General features: G+C 39.1%; 2 protein-coding genes and 1 pseudogene across 2 annotated transcripts; 2 read left to right on the top strand and 1 right to left on the bottom strand.

Moving 5' to 3' along the window:
• The first annotated feature begins 549 nt into the window (after positions 1–549).
• LOC109241983 (IRK-interacting protein) lies at positions 550–5,524 on the top strand. The gene is made up of 2 exons (XM_019408804.1): positions 550–735; positions 3,817–5,524. Exon 2 carries the CDS (start codon positions 3,836–3,838, stop codon positions 5,276–5,278), a length of 1,443 nt encoding a protein of 480 aa, XP_019264349.1. The 5' UTR covers positions 550–735; positions 3,817–3,835; the 3' UTR covers positions 5,279–5,524.
• A 4,323-nt stretch (positions 5,525–9,847) lies between these two features.
• Positions 9,848–11,986, top strand: LOC109241984. Its single transcript, XM_019408805.1, has one exon. It carries the CDS (start codon positions 10,385–10,387, stop codon positions 11,789–11,791), a length of 1,407 nt encoding a protein of 468 aa, XP_019264350.1. The 5' UTR covers positions 9,848–10,384; the 3' UTR covers positions 11,792–11,986.
• A 1,052-nt stretch (positions 11,987–13,038) lies between these two features.
• LOC109241981 lies at positions 13,039–15,381 on the bottom strand (annotated as a pseudogene).
• Between the last annotated feature and the right edge of the window lie 4,575 nt (positions 15,382–19,956).

Here is a 19,956-nt window from a genome sequence, read left to right on the forward strand (position 1 = left end):
TAATCTGAATTCGTGTCGCCAACATCCATTAAAGAAAAAGTACTCTCTATCATGATATTTTTATATTGCATATTGTACTATTTAAGTTAAAACTATAATTTCACTAACTTATCTTATAGAGAACTGGAACTTGTTATTGTTATCTTAAGATATAGACCAGCAAATATTTATTGTACTTTATAAGGTGAAAAAGGAGAAAGGGTAACAATTCAAGTCATATGCCTAAGTTGAATTCTAGTATGGTCCAGTAATTTTGTCCCATATAAATCGGTGATTCCATCAAAGAATAGTAAGACCAATGAAGTTATGCTCTTCACTAATCAGTCTGAAAGTTCACAACTAAATGTAAGCATCTGTAATCAAAATGCTCAAATACTTTTTTGACATTTTCCTCGCCTAATTTGAGTTACAATCTTGACCAAAAGAATAATACATTTTGTAAATCTTATTTTTTTCCATAGTTCCTGTTAAATCTAACAAGCATAATTTATTAAATATTTAATGAAAACTAAAAGTGCTCATTTTTAAAAATTTAAAGGACTAAAACCACTCAAAATATAATGAAGGGATCACTTTGAACCTACCCGAAACATAGAAGACCAGTTTGTCATTTTGAAAAGATCTAGAACTCCATTTCGGGCTGACCCCAATTCTCAGATCTCTTCAGTCCCCCAAAATCTCTGCAACTTTCCAAGCTTAGCTTTTTGCTCTTTCTTTTTCCAGCAATTGCAAAAGGTAATGTCTTTTTTCTTTCTTTATTAACATAATCTCACATTAATTGGTTCCTTAAGCACTGTTTACTTGCATGTAAACTTCATTTTCATGTCCTTAGTTCTCTTTGCTTTTGCTGAATTCAGTGTAAGAGCCTCTCTCTCTTTTTTTCTTTTGTGAGCTTTCCCCACCTACATTTTCATCATTTGCTCATAATTCACTGAATCTTTGGTGGGTTTTTCTTTTTGTTCTTGTTCTGTACTTTTCCTTACTGTACTCTCAAAAGTTAATTTTTTTTTCCTCAAGAATTTGGCTTTTGATTTTTTTACATTCTTTCTTAATACCCTTTTATTATTTGTGTTGCTAATCTTTTTTGTTTGAGTTTCTATTTCAAGTGTGCTGTTGTGTGTCTTGAATTTTTAGGTATTGATTTGTTTTAATTTGGAAAGGGTGTGATTCCCCTAGTGCAATGCAAATGCTAAAATGTGTGACTCTTTTAATTGGGTTGTTTCTTTGTTGAATTATATGAATCAACATCTAAGTAATGATAATGTTATTTATTATTTGGTCATTACTTATATTCACTGTCAAGTTTCAAAATAATTATGCACTTATGCTATGTGATCGGTAGCAACTCTACCTCAAGAGTTGGTAACCTTCTTAATGTTAGTGGCTTTTTATATAGATATAGATTTAGGAAGAGAGTGGTGAGTGAAATGGTGGTTGTTGTTTTTTAGGCTGAAGGTGCTGGTGTATCACTGAGTATTTTGTCTCGCTGAAGCTTTTTATTGGCGGGGGAACTTTAGCTGGTATCGACAAAGCTTTGTTGAGGGAATTTGTGTGTTCGTAGTAAGCCGAGTGATTGAATGCCCGTGTAATCTTTTTGCTGGGTCCTTTTCTACAGATGAAACATTAAACTGTTACATAACACTGATACATACCGGGGCAGGAAGAAGTCATAAGTTGTTTGATTAAAAATCATAATAATAATTTGGGTATGAATTACCCATAGTAGGTATTCATCGCATTCACTAATCAAGCCATAGGAATGACAAATTTCCCGTACCCCCTCAGCAGTTCAATAAAATCAAGCCATCAATTTCTACTGTAATTACGCATAGGTTTCTTCAAGCATATACATGCTTGAAATCCTCACATTAGCTCTAATCACAATAATTTCACCCAAAAACTTAGTAGATCGAATAAGGTTTAGGGGTACCTCTTCTTATTAAAAAAATGTTTAGGCTTACTGCAATGCTTAAGAAATCATCCAATGAAGATGAGTCCTCTCCACTAAGTTTTGCACAGTGTATTCTCTTTGCAAATCACGTACTCAGTTGCGAAATAGATTGTCATTTCTACCCAAAAGGAAGCTAAAAGGAACCTTTGGTGTCAGCTTGTGGAGATCAATTAGAAACCTTTGGCCAAAAGTGATTAACAAATCAAAGTTCAAAGTAGGAAGTGGAAGTAAAGTGTCTTTATGGAATGACAACTGGTTAGGACAAGGAACCCTGAAGGGTCTCTTCCCTGACATTCATGAAATAAATCAGCAACAACAAGCAGTTTTAGCAGAGGTTTGGACTGCCCAGGGATGGAATCTCACTTTTAGGAGAATGCTAAACGATTGGGAGATTGACTGAGTGCTATAGGGTCTTGGAACAGTTCTCTGGAACCAATACAAACCAAGACCTTATCATGTGGCAAGGGAATGGGCAAGGAAAGTTCTCAGTTAGGAGTGCGTACAAAGAATACAACCTTGCAAACAATCAAATCGGATGTTGGCCATGGAAGATGATATGGAAAGTCAAAATTCCATACAAGGTCGCTTGCTTCACATGGTTATTGGCAAAAGGTGCAGTCCTAACACAAGATAACTTAACAAAAAGAGGATTTCAACTGTGCTCTAGGTGTTACTTACGTGGGGAGCAGGCAGAGACAATCAACCATCTTTTTTTGCATTGCAAGTTCACTATTCAGATATGGAGGATCTTCATTAGTCTAAGGGGAATCCCATGGGTAATGCCGGGAAGAATCCTTGATATTCTAACTAGCTGGAATAAAGAGGGATTTCTTTCGAGAGATAAAGAGAGATGGAGAATTGTCCCAGCTTGTATTTGGTGGTCAGTATGGGAAGAGAGAAACCAAAGATGCTTTGAAGGAAAGTGCAACAGCGTCCAGAACATAAAGATGAAATGTCTAGCTCTGTTTTATTTTTGGTGTAAAGGAAAACTTTTGGAGGATCATGAATCCATCTTAGATGCCCTAGGCTCATTGTAAGAAGAACTAGGAGGAATAGTGTCCTTTTTTGTGTGTAGTTTTGTATGGACACTCAACACTGTAATTATGGGTGACTTCACATTTTTAGTGAAGTCTTTATATTAATATACAAATATTTACCCTCTCAAAAAAAAATTCTACCCAAGATATAAATCACTGTCAAAGGCCAATTAACCCTTGCTGATTTTTGGAATTCTGAAGCATCTACTGCGACGCTGTAGTTTTGCCGCAGCTCAATAGCTCTTCTGTATCAGCTCTCTTTACCGTGTCACGGTATCTTCATCGGACGCTTTAATTCCTTTAGATTTCCTAAGTATATTCTTTCCTCTGTTATTCATCGTGTTGCATTAGCTTCATGGCGACACGATAAACTGCTCCCTCCTGATGGCACCCTAAACATCCGTGGATATGCGTTAATTCCACAGTGTCATGGTAGACGTTCTGGTGCTACACCTGATCAGGTTGCACCAGTTGTTTTTTTCTTTATTCTTCCTCATTTTTTCCACCCTTGATCCCTTTCATCCAAACTTCTTTTAGTTCATCGAAGTAAATCTAATCATATGCTGTATGTGACAGTCAAAACACGTCCGAGGGTCGGGTTATTATACCTATATGCAATAAGTTTCTTTTCTATGATGATGATCAGTAAGATGATGAATTTCATGAAGTGATTCTTATGACTTTGTCGTATGCACAAAATGGAATGGTTGAAGTAATTTTTAAAAGTTCTATACAGATATATTACATTTGTCTTCTTCTACTATACACCTACGTGCCAGTGCACTGGTGCCCATATCTTATTTCTCTATTTTGACTCTGAAATTGCAGAACCAAGGCATCAAAGAAAATGGCTAACAAGGTCTCCAATTTCTCCGATCTAATCCAACGTGTCACTGCTTCTTGCTTGCTCCATCCACTTTCCTCTGGCCGTATTGACGGCAATATCTCCGATGCTCATTGCAGCGATGAATCTGAAGATGACAAGTATAGTACCGAAGGCGAAGAAGAAAAAGAAGACCTACCTTATGTGGAGACTCAGGAAAAATTCCAGAACGTTGAGGTCACAAAGGAGGAGATAAGAACTGAGAAAGTAACAGAAATGGAGATGCTTTTAGGGGAAGTGTTCGATGCGGCGTCGGCGTTGAAGACGGCTTATGTTAGTCTACAAGAGGCGCATTGTCCTTGGGATCAGGATAAAATGCGTGTGGCTGATGTGGCTGTGATATCGGAACTACGGAGGCTTGGGGTGTTGAGGGAACGATTTCGAAGGAATGTTGGTGGTGGAATTAGAAAAGGGGACTGGAGAGTCGGTGCCGCTACGCTGAGAGAAGTGGTTGCACCATATGAAGCCACCGTGGAGGAACTAAGGCAAGAAGTGAAGGCCAAAGAAATGGAAATTGATAATTTGAGGGAGAAGCTGAAAACAGCAACAAGTCTTAGCAGCAGTGGTGGAAAGAAAAGCAAGTCAAAACGAAAAGTTAGCTGTAGCAGTCAAGCTCCAGTTACAATGTTGCCGGCACCTGACGTATTCGAAACTACAGTGAGCTTAGTAAAAGAAGCTTCAAAATCCTTCACGAGTTTGCTCCTCTCTTTGATGCGCTCTGCCCACTGGGACATTGCAGCGGCTGTGAGATCCATCGAAGCTGCTTCATCCAACACAAACACACCCACGGTAGATTCAATCGTCGGATCCAACCATGCCAAATACGCACTGGAATCTTATGTGAACCGCAAAATGTTCCAAGGATTCGATCACGAAACTTTCTACATGGATGGAAGCTTGTCATCACTGCTCCACCCAGATCAACACCGGCGCGATTGTTTTACACAGTACAGGGACATGAAAGCAATGGACCCAATGGAACTTTTGGGAATTCTCCCCACTTGCAGTTTCGGGAACTTCTGTTTCAAGAAATACTTGGCCATTGTGCACCCCAAAATGGAGGAGTCTCTGTTTGGTGATTTGGAGCAGCGGCGACAGGTGTTGGCTGGGAACCATCCGAGGAGTCAGTTTTATGGGGAGTTTCTGGGGCTGGCGAAGGCCGTTTGGCTGCTGCATTTGCTAACCTTTTCTTTGGATCCTCCACCAAGTCATTTCGAGGCGAGCAAAGGATCCGAGTTTCACCCACAGTACATGGAAAGTGTAGTGAAGTATTCTATTTCCATGGGCATAGGAGGGAGAATGGGTATGGGTCTAGTTGTTGGATTTCCAGTTAGTCCTGGATTCAAGCTTGGAAATGGATCGGTTGTTAAGGCTAGAGTTTATTTAGTCCCCAAAAATGGGTTTTAACGGATGGACATATATAATAACTTGCCTAGAATATGTATTAGTTCTGTTGTATGGGTTGTACTGTTTTCTTTTGTAGGTTTGTTTAAATAAGTGATGATAACTGTAACTACTGTCTTCTTTTGTAGGCACTGTAATAGTAGTAGTAGTAGTTTAATGTGTTAAATATAAAAGAACTGTTACATTTGTGTAGTGATCAACTGAAGAAACCTAAAGTCCAGAGCAAATCTTATACAGATTTGTTCATCAGCTCTTTTCGAGTCTTTATTTTTATAAACATTTGTATGAAAATATTAGTGTAGTATATATATCTGTCAATTGAAATGCAACCTATATATAGTAAAGGTGAGCAGCAATATTCGAAAGCTTTTAAGGGGATAAGTCTTTTATGTCAGCCTTAACTTGAATTTGTATGGAAATATGGTCCATGAGGGCGGCCTGTGATAATAGACTCAGTCAAGTTTGTATGGATATGATTTTGTTGGCAAGAGAGTGAAATATCCATGATGGAAAATCAATAGTATCGATCCTTTACTCTCTTGTCAACTTTGGCTAATTATATGCCGTCCGATAATGTGAGTACACTTGACTTATTATTAATGTGTTACTGTTATGGAGAAGTTGAGGCTTGAGGTCAGCAAGGGGTGTCAATTGATTGACCTCTCATCACATGAGAATTGTGATATGGCTATTGCTGGAGACTACAGGTTCACTCACTGCTCTGGAGAAGGTAATCAATTGGCTTATTAGTTAGCTAATTGGAGTGAAGAGACGAAGGCTACTTTCTTCTTCACTGAAGCTATCTGTTTGCGTAGACAAATGAGAGCTACACTAAAGATGGACAAGCTGCACTGTCCAAACTTCAAGATCAAGTATAGTAGATATAAATTCCAATGTTTAGTCTTGTGTCCTTTTTTTTTTTTTTTTGAAGGAGAGCCTTGGCGTAACTGGTAAAGTTATTGCCATGTGACTAGTAGATCACAATTTCAAACCGTGGAAACAATCTCTTGCAGAATGCAGAAATGCAGGGTAAGACTGCATAAAGTAGACCCTTGTGGGAGCTTAGTGCACCCCTTTTACTCATTTTGTATAAGGATGGACTTGTCCAAACTTAGCATACGGCATTTTTGTTTTACCAGAAAAGCGCTAGACCTTTTCTTAAAACGAATTAATGAGAAAATAGAGAGTGAATCCTAGTTAAATATAGTAACCACTAGATCTAACGTTTAGATGTATTGACGATGTTGGGCTGAATCCAAAAATGTTGTATACCAACTACAAATGCTCAATGATTGTCAATGAATGTAATAATAAAAGCATGCAATAAATGTAGATCATTGCAATAAATGTAATAAGAAGGAAATTATCACCCAAATGTTAGATGACTTGGATGATTCTCCTTCCTGACAACAACGTGGAGTAATAGAAAATGATGATGGACAAGGAATCTTTGTATCTTGTGAATAAAAAGCGTATATCGAACAATGTAATCAGTGAACAAGACAAGCTTTTGTATATTCTTTATAGTCAACCCTTTACAATGTGTTCTTATCAGAAAGTGAAGATCCTTTTTTGTTCTTTATCTCTTCCTATTTATAGGGCATATTCCCAAGAAACCCTAAAAAGTACAACAGAAGGAATATTATTCAATGGAATATTCCTTCTTTCTATTCTAAACTTATCCTACCGTTACTTCCATACACCCTTTACTTGACCTCGGCACTAATCCTTCTTAAGACGACTCCTTCCATTATGCCGTGGTCAGCTTAATCCTCGACCACGTCCATTTGCAGTCATTAAGTCCAGTCCAGATTTTGATCAATACTGTTAGTCCCTCCGCTTGTTGAGGTCGTGATCTTGGACGTCCTCGATGAGCGGATCCTGTCTGCAACCATTCAGAGGAAATTTGGCTGCGATGATTGAATCGAATCGGTCGAGGTCGAACTGGCGACATGGCTGTGGTTGGTGTGGCTATCATAGGATGATGTCATTCCACGCGCGTCATCATTACACGTCTTCTCGATGCTGCTTCTGTCGCTTCGATTTTGGTGCCATTGACGGCTCTTTGCCTTGATTCTGGTGTTACCCAACCCTATAAATAGAGGAGAGGGGTTTCATTTTCGAAGCTTTCAACATTTCTCTTTTTGCATGCATATTGTTCCTTTTTGACCTTCTTCTCTAATCTCCATTTCCGATTCTTACAGCTTCTTCAATTCCAGTCCCTGATTTCTTTCCCGGTTGATATCTTCTCTCTCTGACTTTGCTGTACACGCTTTACTACAGAAATATATCAGATTCCCCTCATGTTCACGACGGAGTCTCCGATGCCATTCCTTTATGGGTCGCCATTCCTACCGGCGGTGAGGAATCCATGGTTGAGGAGGAAGAAGCTTCCCCACCGTGGAGGAGGTGGTTCCCAAGAATCCTTTGGTCAGAAATGACTTTCCAAAGGAACCTGCTCCCGCTCCTGCTCAGGAGCTTTTTGAGATGGGGCCGCGTCAAATAGCCGACCTCCGGTCCAAATACCGCATTCCTTCTCATGTCGAGATTATTCCGGCATGAGGCGACTTAGTACAGGTTCACCGACCTGGATATTGTGCTTGCTATGTTTATCCGTTCCTAGTTGGTTATTCTCTTCCTCTCCCCCCTTAACGGAGGAGTTCTGCCACTTTTACAACGTATACCCGGCGCAGCTCTTCCCTTATTTATACAAAGTTTTTCTGATGCTGGCGAAGTACGCCGAGTTGGGTGGCTGTGAGGTCAATATTTGTCATCTGCTGCATCTATTCTCGCCCAGCTTTTGCAGAGGCACATTGATACATCTGCGACATCGTGGGATCAAAGGGTTGGTGGCCGGGATGGATGATAAGGCGAACCGGCAGTTCTAGCATAAATACTTTTTCATTAAGACCGAGCATCTGGTGGCGAATCCGACCGGTTTCCCGAGCAGTGGAACTATAATCGTAAGTATCTTGCCATATGTTCATTATTTTCTTTCTTCCTCTTCTTCTTTCATTTTCGACTCACTCACGGCTTCCCTGTTTTCAGCTGAGAGGCGTGCACCTTCTCCCGTCTTCGATATTGAAGATTGGGTGGCTCGCGTGTTACCCCACACCGTGGGAATTCGCGACTGGGCGTCCTTTCACAAGCGCTTTAGACCCAAGACTTCATCCAGTAAGTGTTATTTCTACCTTCCAACTTATCGCCGTTCACTATCGCCTTTTGATGCGACCTTCCTTTGGTGCCAGGTCGGCGAGTTTCCAAAAAGGACAAATCTCCAGTACCTGCATTTTGCCAGGCTATCGCGTCGGCTGGAATGCAGTTTGCTTTAGCTAAGTCTGCTCGAGGAGGTCGGACTCAAGTTCCACCAACGAGGGACTCCGCCCCCCAAACTGTTGCCGTGCCGGATGAGATCTCTTCTCAGCCTATCTTTCACCTTGTGGACGAGTCATCTCATAGCGAGAAGGCATCACCGAGGAAAAGACGAAGGGTGGAGATCGCGAAGGCCATTGTCGTCGATGTTGAGACAGTAAGATTCATTGCTTTAGAAGCGGAATCGGTGCTTACACCAGGCGTCGAGGTCGTTTCTGCGGTGGGTGCCGCCATGGAGAAGAATCCCTCTGAGGTTGAGGGGGTTCGTGGTAGCGGAGAGCTTACGCGGGCTGCTGAAGGTGGCTCATCATCGGTGGCTGGGAGAGGTAGAGCTGTCCCTGCGGGGGACGATGACTCTGGCTCAAACATCGACCCTGAGGAGGTACGGACCTTCATGGAGAGGACTACTCGCGTGGAGATAAGGACGGAGGGTCCTAATCGGCATATAGTCATTCCCGTGGATTGCGACATCTTGGACAATTCAGAACGGGTGGTGCCGACCTTCGCTCCCCTGTGCGCATCTTCCGAGAATAGGACGCTACAGACGCTGAAAGATGCGGACCTGTCGCTGAAAGAAGCCAAATTTTTTACTTTTGGTTATTACTTATCAAAAGCTTAAACTACTAAGTAGGCGTTTGGACATAAAAATTGTAGTTTTTGAAAAAATGTGAAATTTGGAGTTAAGTTGAAAAATAATATTTGGAATTTTAAATTATGTTTGGACATGCTGCGGTTTTGTGAGTGGGAAAAAAATTCTGAAAATTTTCAAAAAGTGGATTTTCGAAAAATTCATTTTCAATTTTTTTTTTTTTAAAACTTACAAAATTTCATGAACAAACACATTAAAAAAAAAAAAAGTTTTTATGAACAAATGGGTCCTAAAAAGAACATACGTTTATTGACTTAATATATCTTCAACAAAATGCTTATGTGGTGATATTTTGTTGTCTCTCATTTATGATAACAGATCTTGCAGGTAAAGAGTTGGTGAATGAAATACTAATCCAACCCTCTTAAAAATGTTTGTTGATTCTGGTCAAAATTGAAGGGTGAAAGTCATCCATCAAAATTGAAATTTTTTCACCATTCCTTTAAAGAGAAATAATCGCATATCCAATCGTTATCAATTTGAATCCATACCCTCGTTGTGCTATATTAGTTTCTATAGCCTTATAAAGAAAGAAGTAATAGCATTAGAAAGTATAAAATCAAAAAAATCAAAAAAAGTAGAATAAAAATTAAGATCCAATAGTCTTTGCTCTTAACCTCCTCCTTCCTTCTTTTTTTCTGATCGATGACCAAAAAATTATTGGAGTTTTTTCCAATGTATTGCTAAACTGGATCATGGAGTATTGTTAATATTCATAATAGAAGTCATCGATCTGGAAATTATAGAAGGAAGGAGAGTATTTTTATTGACAAATGGAAATTCAAAGGTTAAAGGATTTGTTGTTATTGTGGACAAAAGTGCAAAGTACTCGAGTTGCCCTCGTGGGTGGAAATCACACAGCTGCCAGGTTTTGCACTCGCTAAAATAATATTCATCTTCTCTCCATTATTGTAGCTCACCCATCTCTCCTTTTTACTCTAGCTTTAATTTTTTTTTCAACCTTCTCCCGAGTGTCTGGCTAGCTTGCATACACCTGAAACGTCTTTCTTGCTGCTTTCTAAACGAAAAAGTTTCAAGATTTTTCGTGATTCGTGTTCATTTCTTGTTACTTTTCACTTTGTATAAGCATGAGGTACAAAACGATGAATGATATGTTGCCAAGTTTTTACACCAAGCAACATAACAAAATGAGAGGTTTATACATAGATGGTTTGAGCTACCATGGTGACACAAAATTGGTTATTATAAGATTAGACCATTCGTGGGTTTTGAAGTTTATGGTTCGTGCAACAATTTTAGCATTGGTAATTGTCTCTTTACCCTGGATTAATACGATAATCGGGTACTTATCGCGCTACGAATCCAATGCTTTTTTCAAAGTTCATGAGATGGCTTTTAATCCAATGAATTTGGAGTTTTTGCCTATAATTTTTCGAGATTTGGCAAATGAAGGCCTTTTAAGAATGGGCGACAGATCCCTTGTTGTTGCCAGTGGCAATGAGGAAGTTATTTACAATTCTCAAGTTGTTAAAGATTACAATCCAGATTTGATTTCTTATTCAGATTCTACACGACAAGATATTGTTCCTAATGAGACTTTTGACTTTGTATTTTCCTATGGTTTCCTTCAGTCCTCAAATTTTATTGAACGAGCTTTGAAAATAGGTGGCATTGTAGTTGTACCACTTAGTAACAATCCAATGGCTGAATTTCCACAGCCATCAAATTACAAGATTGTCTATGTACGAAAATTTGATTCAACTATTGTAGCCATGAGGAAAATAAAGAATGCCTCTATCAGCTCTTCTAGCAAACGACGACTTTGTAGTACTCTGACAACAAATGCAAGAGAGGTCTCGGGTCCGAACCCCGAGAATGAAAAACTTTTTGGTAGGAAATACTTTACTTCCCTTAGTCGGCCAAGCCTGCACGAATTCAAATTGATCAGACCAGTTGATTTTGAACATCGGAGGCGTAAAGCGAAGAAAACAAATGCAAAAGAGGCAGCACTAAAGAAACTAGAAGATGTACTACTTGAACCACCAAGAGCAGCATCAGGAAAATCAAGTAGATATCTAAAAAAGACTCGTTATTTACCAGATTTAATGGGTGTTTCCCTTAAAAGTTACCCAAGAAGAGTCTTCATTGATGTTGGTTTACAAGATAAGAATGAAGGGTCAGATTGGTTTTCAAAATATTATCCTACAAAAAACACAAAATTTGAGATATTCAAGATTGAGACTGTGACTGAACAATCATCCGAAAAGGAGATACCAATGATTATTAGCATGTCTGATTGGTTAAAAAATAATGTAAAAGAAAATGAATATGTAGTAATGAAGGCAGAGGCTGATGTGGTTGAGGAATTGGTGAAAAACAAAGCTATTAAGTTAGTTGATGAACTATTCTTGGAATGTAAACATCAAGGAATAAAAAAAGGTGATAAGAAAAATAGGAGAGCATATTGGGAATGCTTAGCATTGTATGGATTGTTGAGAGATGAGGGTATTGCTGTGCACCAATGGTGGGGTTGATCAAAAATTGTTGAAAATTAAATTAAAGGATAGGTGGGGTGAGCAAAATAGAAAATGAGGTTTTTAACTTTGCTTATTGGTTTTCTGTGTATTCACTTGCTAGTGTTTATTGATCATGTATTATTTTTGAGCAAAATAATATGATAATGGGGTATATATAATATAAACAGATATTGTAGATATACTTTCTTGTGATTTTTTTCTCTCTTGTAATTCTTATATATTCTTGCTCATTCATTCATTCATTCCTTATTTTATTTTATATTTTTTTTTCATCGTGTATTAGTCATGTTTTAAGTTAGTTTAGCAGTTTGAAATTTCAAAAAGAGAGCTAATTAAAGACAAATACTCTTTGTTTAAAAATGGAAGATTCATTGTTAGTTCATGTTTTCCTTTTCATTGTTAGTTCGTACAATTCTACATGGACACAGTTATATACAATAAGAATTGTCATTGTTTTGTCTAATAATTGGAAATTGACATGTTGATGCTAAATAATACTTGTCGGTGTTTATTAGACATTCTAAAGACCGAATTAAACTTTGCTTGTCTTTCTAATTAAATAATTAATGGACCAGATAGTCCTTCTTTCATGAGATAAATTCCTTTGTAATTTTCTATTTAGGAATATGAAAAGGCACACAACCCATGAAAAACTAAACCAATTAAACAACTAAGTCCAATAAGTCGATGAGGAAAAAGGGAATTCCATACAAATTTGATATCTAGTAGTACTATATATTAAGTAGAAATTCTAAATGCACCGCTATTTTATTTTTACTCTAAAAAGTTAAACATAAATTATACTCGAAATCATTTCATTATATTGCTTAATGTAACGACGCAGGATTTCCACGAAGGGGTTCGAAAACAAAAATTGTAGCTAGCGGGAATTATATAAACCCATGACTTAGGAAGATTTTGAACCCCCTTGACCACTAAGCTACACTTTTGGGTTGTGTTAAGAGAGTTCAAAACTTATATAGAGGTAAAAAACAGATTTTGCCTTATATATATAATGTAATTTTTCGGCGAAGGGGGTTCGGGTGAACCCGGCCCCTTCTGCCCCCTAAATGCGCCCCTGGTAACGACCATTGCAAATTGTCAGACTTGATGAACTTTTTCACCAAGGGGACTTACATTTTATTGAACTTTCAGATAATTAAATTGAAGAGTGTATTTTCTCTTACAAATTAAACAACACATTAAATTAAAGCAGACTTGATAACAACATGTTTCTTTGTAATCTAGTTACAAAGTTCACGAGCAATTCCCACGCGAGAATTTGCAGTGTCAAACAAAATCCTTAGGTTCTGCTGCTGCAAATTGTCTATCACATTCAACACTGAGTTCACATTGTTTGGTGCTGCTGCTATTGCCAAACATGCCAAGGGGACAGCACTGCTGTGTATCAAAGTGTTCTCCACAGGCAGCTTCAAATTCATTCCCTCAAAGTGCAATGTGATGGCTGGTGCCCCTGCTTCATTTGGTGATGCAAAACATGTGTCAAATGAACCCAACGAGCTAAATGGCCCTTTCACTTGTTTCCTAAATTCATCCCGGATTGCATTGTAAGCCGGTGGGACAAATCGGGTTATGACCGTCCCCGAGTCGATTATGGTGCCTGCACCGGTGTTCGGGTCAAAACCAAGTTGCTCGGGGGCAATGGGAACCTGGATTCGTCCCACACTTACACTTGTCAAGTTCACATAGTACAATGATGGTCGGTGCGGGTTCTTGAGTAATGGGGTAGTTTTGATATTCTTGGGTTGACCCAGGGGTCCAAGTTTGAGTTATCCAGAGAAATAATACGATTTAAAACTTGGTAAACAATATGAGAATACGCCCGAATAAAGCGATCCGGATTGTGACATTAACGACATGGAGCCCCGACCCAAACCCAACAACCCTTGGGGCGGTATTGCGTTTCCAGATACAGCACTAATGCACCCGAAAGCATAATTTGGAACAACATCATTGGCTAGTCCAAGTGAGTCACGTGACAACGTGGCATAGAACGATGAATCTCCGCCATATGATTGGTTGAAGAAGCAAGCACTTGACCCGGAGCCCGACCCAGTACTCGTGCAAGAGAGCCCGTGGACTTGAGTACATTCGGGTACGGAGCAGTCTACCGACCTGTAAGTAGAGGAAGTATGTATTGGGTGATACCCTTTTTGCTTGAGCCCGACCGGGTTGGGTCCGGTCCGGGGCAAGTCGGGGCCATCGAACCCGACCTGGATGCAAGGTAGAACGACGGCCACGTCAACAACCGAGGTCGAGTCATTTCGAGACCGTTGCAGAGCTCGATATGAGTCACCACCGGATGGAGAAACACACAAGGTCGGAAGCCGGACTCGTAACGGATAACCAAGCGTCGCCGGATATCTCGCCCAAACGTGATTTTCTCAACCACTTCAGGCCATTAAGGCGTAATTACAGGGATCCACGATGTAATTAATTTACCTACCTTATTTTTACCCTTAATCAGAATGTATAAAAGGGGAGAAGACCCCATAAAGAGGGGATCGGAAACCATTACACTACGGTACCATCTCTCTCAATTCTTGTACGCTATCAAGCACAATTGTTCTAAGCAATATTATATTCTGCGATTATTTACTTTAGCAGCAATTGTTGAGTCTTTATCTTTTATTTTCCTCAATCCAAACCTTTTGTATCTTTTAGTTCACGGATCCTTAAAACCCCATATAAATTCAATTGTTATCCGGATTCCAGGGTAAACAAAGTAGTTGGGGAAAACAAAGTATTAGATGTGCACCCAACACAACCACTACATGGTACCCATGCATTATCGTTACTTGTGTCCATGACCATGTACATAAGCTGGCCTGGAGTACCAATCTTTGCCTTGACCACATAGTTACCTGTAACAATGTGTAGCAATGATAATGTGAATTACATGTACAATGGGGTATTTATATTGAATAAATACATACTCCCTTCGCATTAATTACATTCATGTGAGATGATTCTAATTAGTACCAAGCTCAAACTATCTAATTTTCTATTTGAATTCAGACATATATAATCTTCAAGTTTTTATAAATAAAAGTTATAACTTCATATATTTAGAAAAAAGTACAATAATTCACAATATTTAGAAAACGTATGAAAAAATTGCGGACAAAAAAAAACTCGTTTGACTCTCCAAATAGTAACTGCATCAAATAATTGAGAAGACTAAGCTACCCTTGAGTATATAGTATACATGCAGTATTTATCATTACCTATATTGAAGAGGTTCTGGCCTGGAGCAATGGGCACAATAGTGGGCTTTTTGGATACTACTAAGCTGGATAAATAAGAGAGCCTTTGTGGGTCTTTTGAGGCCATGTTCATAACAGTATTGAGAAATGAAGAGGAAGGTTTAGGTGGGTTAAAGGGTGAGCATTTGCCATAAATGTGAATGATTGAAAGGTCCGAATTACCTTTGGAAGAAGCACAAGAATCAGAAGCTGAAGATGTTGTAGAAAGAAGAGTTATTAAGAGGAAAGTGGCTATGGACAAGGCCATAACTTTAAGTTCTTATAACAATGACAACTAGCTAGGGTGGTGAAAAATGTATATATAGATCCAAAAAGGGTTTATAGTTAGGGATTTTGGGGTGGGAATTAAAAGGGTGTGAAATTATTGGTGAAACTAAAAAATTCACGTGAGTTTTTTTTTTTCTTTTTCTTTTTGGTAATTTAAGGATAATTGTACAGTAGTTAGCAGGCTATGATCCAAAATAGGACTAAAGAGAAGTCAATATTATTTACAGCATAAACTAAGTGAATAAAAGATGATAAATTCAAGCTCCTATCATTCCATTGGTCCATCGAAATTTTCCATAGCAGTTTATCATTGTCCTTACTTGTTACATGATTTTTACCATTAATACCATTTTAAAAAAAAAAAGGCAGCCTAGTGCACTAAGCTCCCGCTATGCGCGGGGTCCGGGAAAGGGCCGGACCACAAGGATCTATTGTACGCGGTTTTACCCTGCATTTTTGCAAGAGCATGTTTTCACGGCTCGAACCCGTGACATCCTGGTAATATGACCATTGTTTTGCTTTAAAGCTTTTCAATGACTTGCATAATTAAGAAGAAATGTAATTTGTTAAGTAAATATTATCGTAAGTAATATGACCTCAATTAAAATAAGACTTTAATTTAGATTTTGAATATCACCATTTATCTATTATAGTTACCAGTTCTATATATGATTCTTGAATGATTCACGAGCTTGACACTGATGTTGAGTCATTCATGACGTACCTGAGAAGTTATAAAACAAATTTTCTTCTCTACTCCTCACAATTTTATGGGAATAGGATAATTTTACATTTAACAAGTGAATGTTATGTTAGCCTTTAGTGGAAATCAAATCACAAAAAGAAGCTCGTGAACCTTAGTTGGAGTTTATATTGTTTTGTCCATAAGCAAAGGAATTAAGGCACGAGATGCGGTTGGTCACGGGCATGCATGCAGCAGAGTCGCAGACGTGCAAAATTGTCAGGCAAACTGCTTATGAAAGAGACCTCTCTATTCTGAGGCGGATTCGTGGATTCAACTGAATCTAGTGTTTTCGGCTTAAATTATAGGTACTATATAACAACAATAACAATAATAAATAAGGGAGAATTACACCCCTTGTCTGTCACGACCCAAAAATTCATTAAGGATCGTGATGGCGTCGAACACCACTGTCAAGCAAGCTAACACCAAGAAGTTAATTAAATTCCCATTTTTAGTATTTTAGGAACCATAATTTCCTTTAATTTAACTAGTAAAAGGAAAATCATCACTGAATAAATAAAAATATTTACAACTTTTAATATTAAATATCCCATAATCATCCCAGAACCCGGTGTCACAAGTGCATGAGCTATTTCTAGGAAATCGAATGAAGTACAATAACTGTCCGGAATACAAATTGGACAGAAGGTAAATACTATACACTGAAAGAGACTATGCTGGCTGCGGGTCACCTCGAGAGATGCAGCTCATCTAAGTCTCCGGATCATCCATGCTGCTACACCCATTAGGCCGCTAGAGGTACATGTGCCTGTGCAACAAAAATACACAGCAAGTGTAGCATGAGTACAAAAACAACGTGTACTCAGTAAGTATCCCGTCTAATCTTGAAGAAGTAGAGACGAGAGGTCGACTTCGACACTTACTAGTGGTCTAATAATAATATACCAGCAATATAGTAAATCGGGGATTTTCATAAAAATGGCTGTAACTCAATAGCATGAGGCAAGTAAACAATTCTTTCTTTTATAGGTTATTACCAAATTCATTTTCATCATTTATACATTAATCTTAGGCTAGGGAGAACAAATATCAACACTTATGAATTTCAAGGCAAGCACTACAAGCATGCGCAAATCATGCTGAGGTCATACGGCCCGATCCAACAATATTTAAACTGTACACTGCCAGAGGGTCGAATGGCGCGAACCATAGATGCATCTATTACCCCGCTCGCGAATCATACATGCGACACGGTAAACAATCACCTTGCTCGCGAATCATACATGCGACGCAGGTACACATAGAAACACATATTCAAACAGTCAATCAGGACGTTCCAAAAATAGCCAATAATTATGTAAACACATTAATACATGTTCAATTACTCATAATAATCCAATTCATCATAATTTCTAACCCCGATCGAAAAGTTGACAAAAACGCCCTCGGGCCCACGTGCCCGGATTCCGAAATTTTTCGAAGATAAAGTTTGCCCATAACCTCACGAACTCAAATATATAATTTACTCTCGATTTCATCTCCAAAATCGTGGTCAAAATCCAAGAATACCAATTTTCTAGGTTTTCCCATAACCCCGCTCGCGAATCATACATGCGACGCGGTCAAATATAAAGAAACAATCACCCTACTCGCGAATCATACGTGCGATGCAGGTACACATAGAAACACACATTCAAACAGTCAATCAGGACTTCATCAGGGAAACAATTATTAAGGAGGTGTAAATTTCTATTTTACAAGTCAAGAAAATGAAGTCTATCTCTTTTGGAAAATCATTTGCCACTTCGATATGATTTAAGCAATTTAAACTATCAATAAGGTTACAATTATTACAAGTAAAGCATGCTTCTGGGTCCTAAACTATCCGGACATAAGCATAATAGTAGCTACGCACGGAATCTCGTCACCTCATGCGTACGTAGACCCCAAAAATAGCAGCACATATCGAATTAATTCACCTAAGGGGACATCTCACCTCGCTCCGAAGTTCCATAACCGGCGTTCCACACCCTTCTGAAGACTCAAATTGATGCACGACGTTCCAAAACTAGCTAATAATTATGTAAACACATTAATACATGTTCAATTACTCATAATAATCCAATTCATGACAATTTCTAACCCCGATCGAAAAGTTGACAAAAACGCCCTCAGGCCCACATGCCCGGATTTCGAAATTTTTCGAAGATAAAGTTTTTCCATAACCTCACAAACTCAAATGTATAATTTACTCTCGATTTCATGTCCAAAATCGTGGTCAAAATCCAAGAATACCAATTTTTCTAGGTTTTCCTCAAACTCCCAAATTTCTACCAATTTTCATGCTAAAATCTATACATAATCAATGTATTTAACTCAAGATAGGTGGGGATAGCTTACCTTGTCGTTGATGATGAAAATCCCCACTAGAAGCTCTCCAAAAATCATCCAGACAAGAGTAAAATGGAAGAGAATGGGCTAAACCCCCGTTTTAAAGAAACCTTACCGTCTCCAGCATTTTCGCACCTGCGGTGCATAGACCGCTTCTGCGGCCCCGCTTTTGCGGCGCATGTGCCGCTTCTGCGGTCCCAGGCTCAAGTCCAAAATCCTCTTCTGCGGTCTCCTCAGCGCAGATGCGCACCCGCATCTGCGAGTAAAATTCCGCACCTGGGGTCACTGCCCTTCTTCGTACAAACCGCACATGCAACCATTCTCTCGCTTCTACGATCACGCACTTGCCGTCAAACTTGCACAAGTGCGATTACACCAGAACTGGTGCACTTCAGCCATTCCTTATGTTCCATTTGTGATCCGTTGACCACCCGGATTCCACCCGAGGCCCCCGGGACCCCGTCCAATCATACCAACCAGTTCCCTAAACATAATGCGAACCTATTCTAGGCCTCAAACCACATCAAACAATGCTTAAACCATGAATCTCCCTCCAATCCAAGCTTAGTGAACTTTAGAACTTCAAACTTCAACATTCGATGCCGAAACCTATCAAATCACGTCCTATTGACCTCAAATTTTGCACACAAGTCATATTCGACATTATGACCTACTCCAACTTCCGGAATTGGAATCCGACCCTGATATCAAAAAAATCCACTTACGGTCAAACTTCTCAAAAACCTTCAAATTTCTATCTTTCGCCAAATGACTCCAAAATGACCTACGGACCTCCAAATCCACTTTCGATCGCGCTCCCAATACCATAATCACCATACGAAGCTATTCCCAGACTCGGAATCCTATACGGGCATCGATAACATTGAAATGCACTTCAACCTAAATTTATGAAATTTTTCCAAAATGCTAACTTCCACTATAGGCGCCAAAACGCTCCTGGGTCACCCAAAACCCGATCCGGGTATACGCCCAAGTCCGAAACATCATACGAACCTGCAAGAACCTTCAAATTCCGATTCCAAGGTCGTTTACTCAAAAATCCAATCCTTATCAATTCCTCCAACTTAAAGCTTCCGAAATGCGAATTCTCTTTCCAAATCAACTTCGAACTTCTCGGAATTCAATTCCGACCATGCGTACCAGTCAAAATACCTGATGTGGAGCTGCTCATGGCCCCAAACTGCCGAACGACGCCTAGAGCTCAAAACGACCGGTCGGGTCGTTACATTCTCTCCTACTTAACCCTACGTTCGTCCTCGAACATGCTGAGAACTACACCGGGGTTGTCCAAAATCACTGATTAGCACCTCATGCACCTACCCGTGCCACCAAAACTCAGTTGAGCACATCAGCTCGATCAATTCTGAAGATAACCTCTTTTATTTAGGCAAATGGGCTTTAGAGACCTATTTCAACATCCGAATTTCTCTGCCAGGCCTTCTTTTAATATATGAACACCATATCAATCACTACACGATGTACCAGAACAC

The sequence above is a fragment of the Nicotiana attenuata genome, unplaced genomic scaffold (assembly GCF_001879085.1).
Source record: "Nicotiana attenuata strain UT unplaced genomic scaffold, NIATTr2, whole genome shotgun sequence".
NCBI classification, from domain to species: Eukaryota; Viridiplantae; Streptophyta; class Magnoliopsida; order Solanales; family Solanaceae; genus Nicotiana; species Nicotiana attenuata.

What these genes read in the sequence shown, in the direction of transcription:
- LOC109241983 (XM_019408804.1), top strand. Translation starts at nt 3,836, where the DNA reads ATGGCTAACAAGGTCTCCAATTTCTCCGATCTAATCCAACGTGTCACT.
- LOC109241984 (XM_019408805.1), top strand. Translation starts at nt 10,385, where the DNA reads ATGAGGTACAAAACGATGAATGATATGTTGCCAAGTTTTTACACCAAG.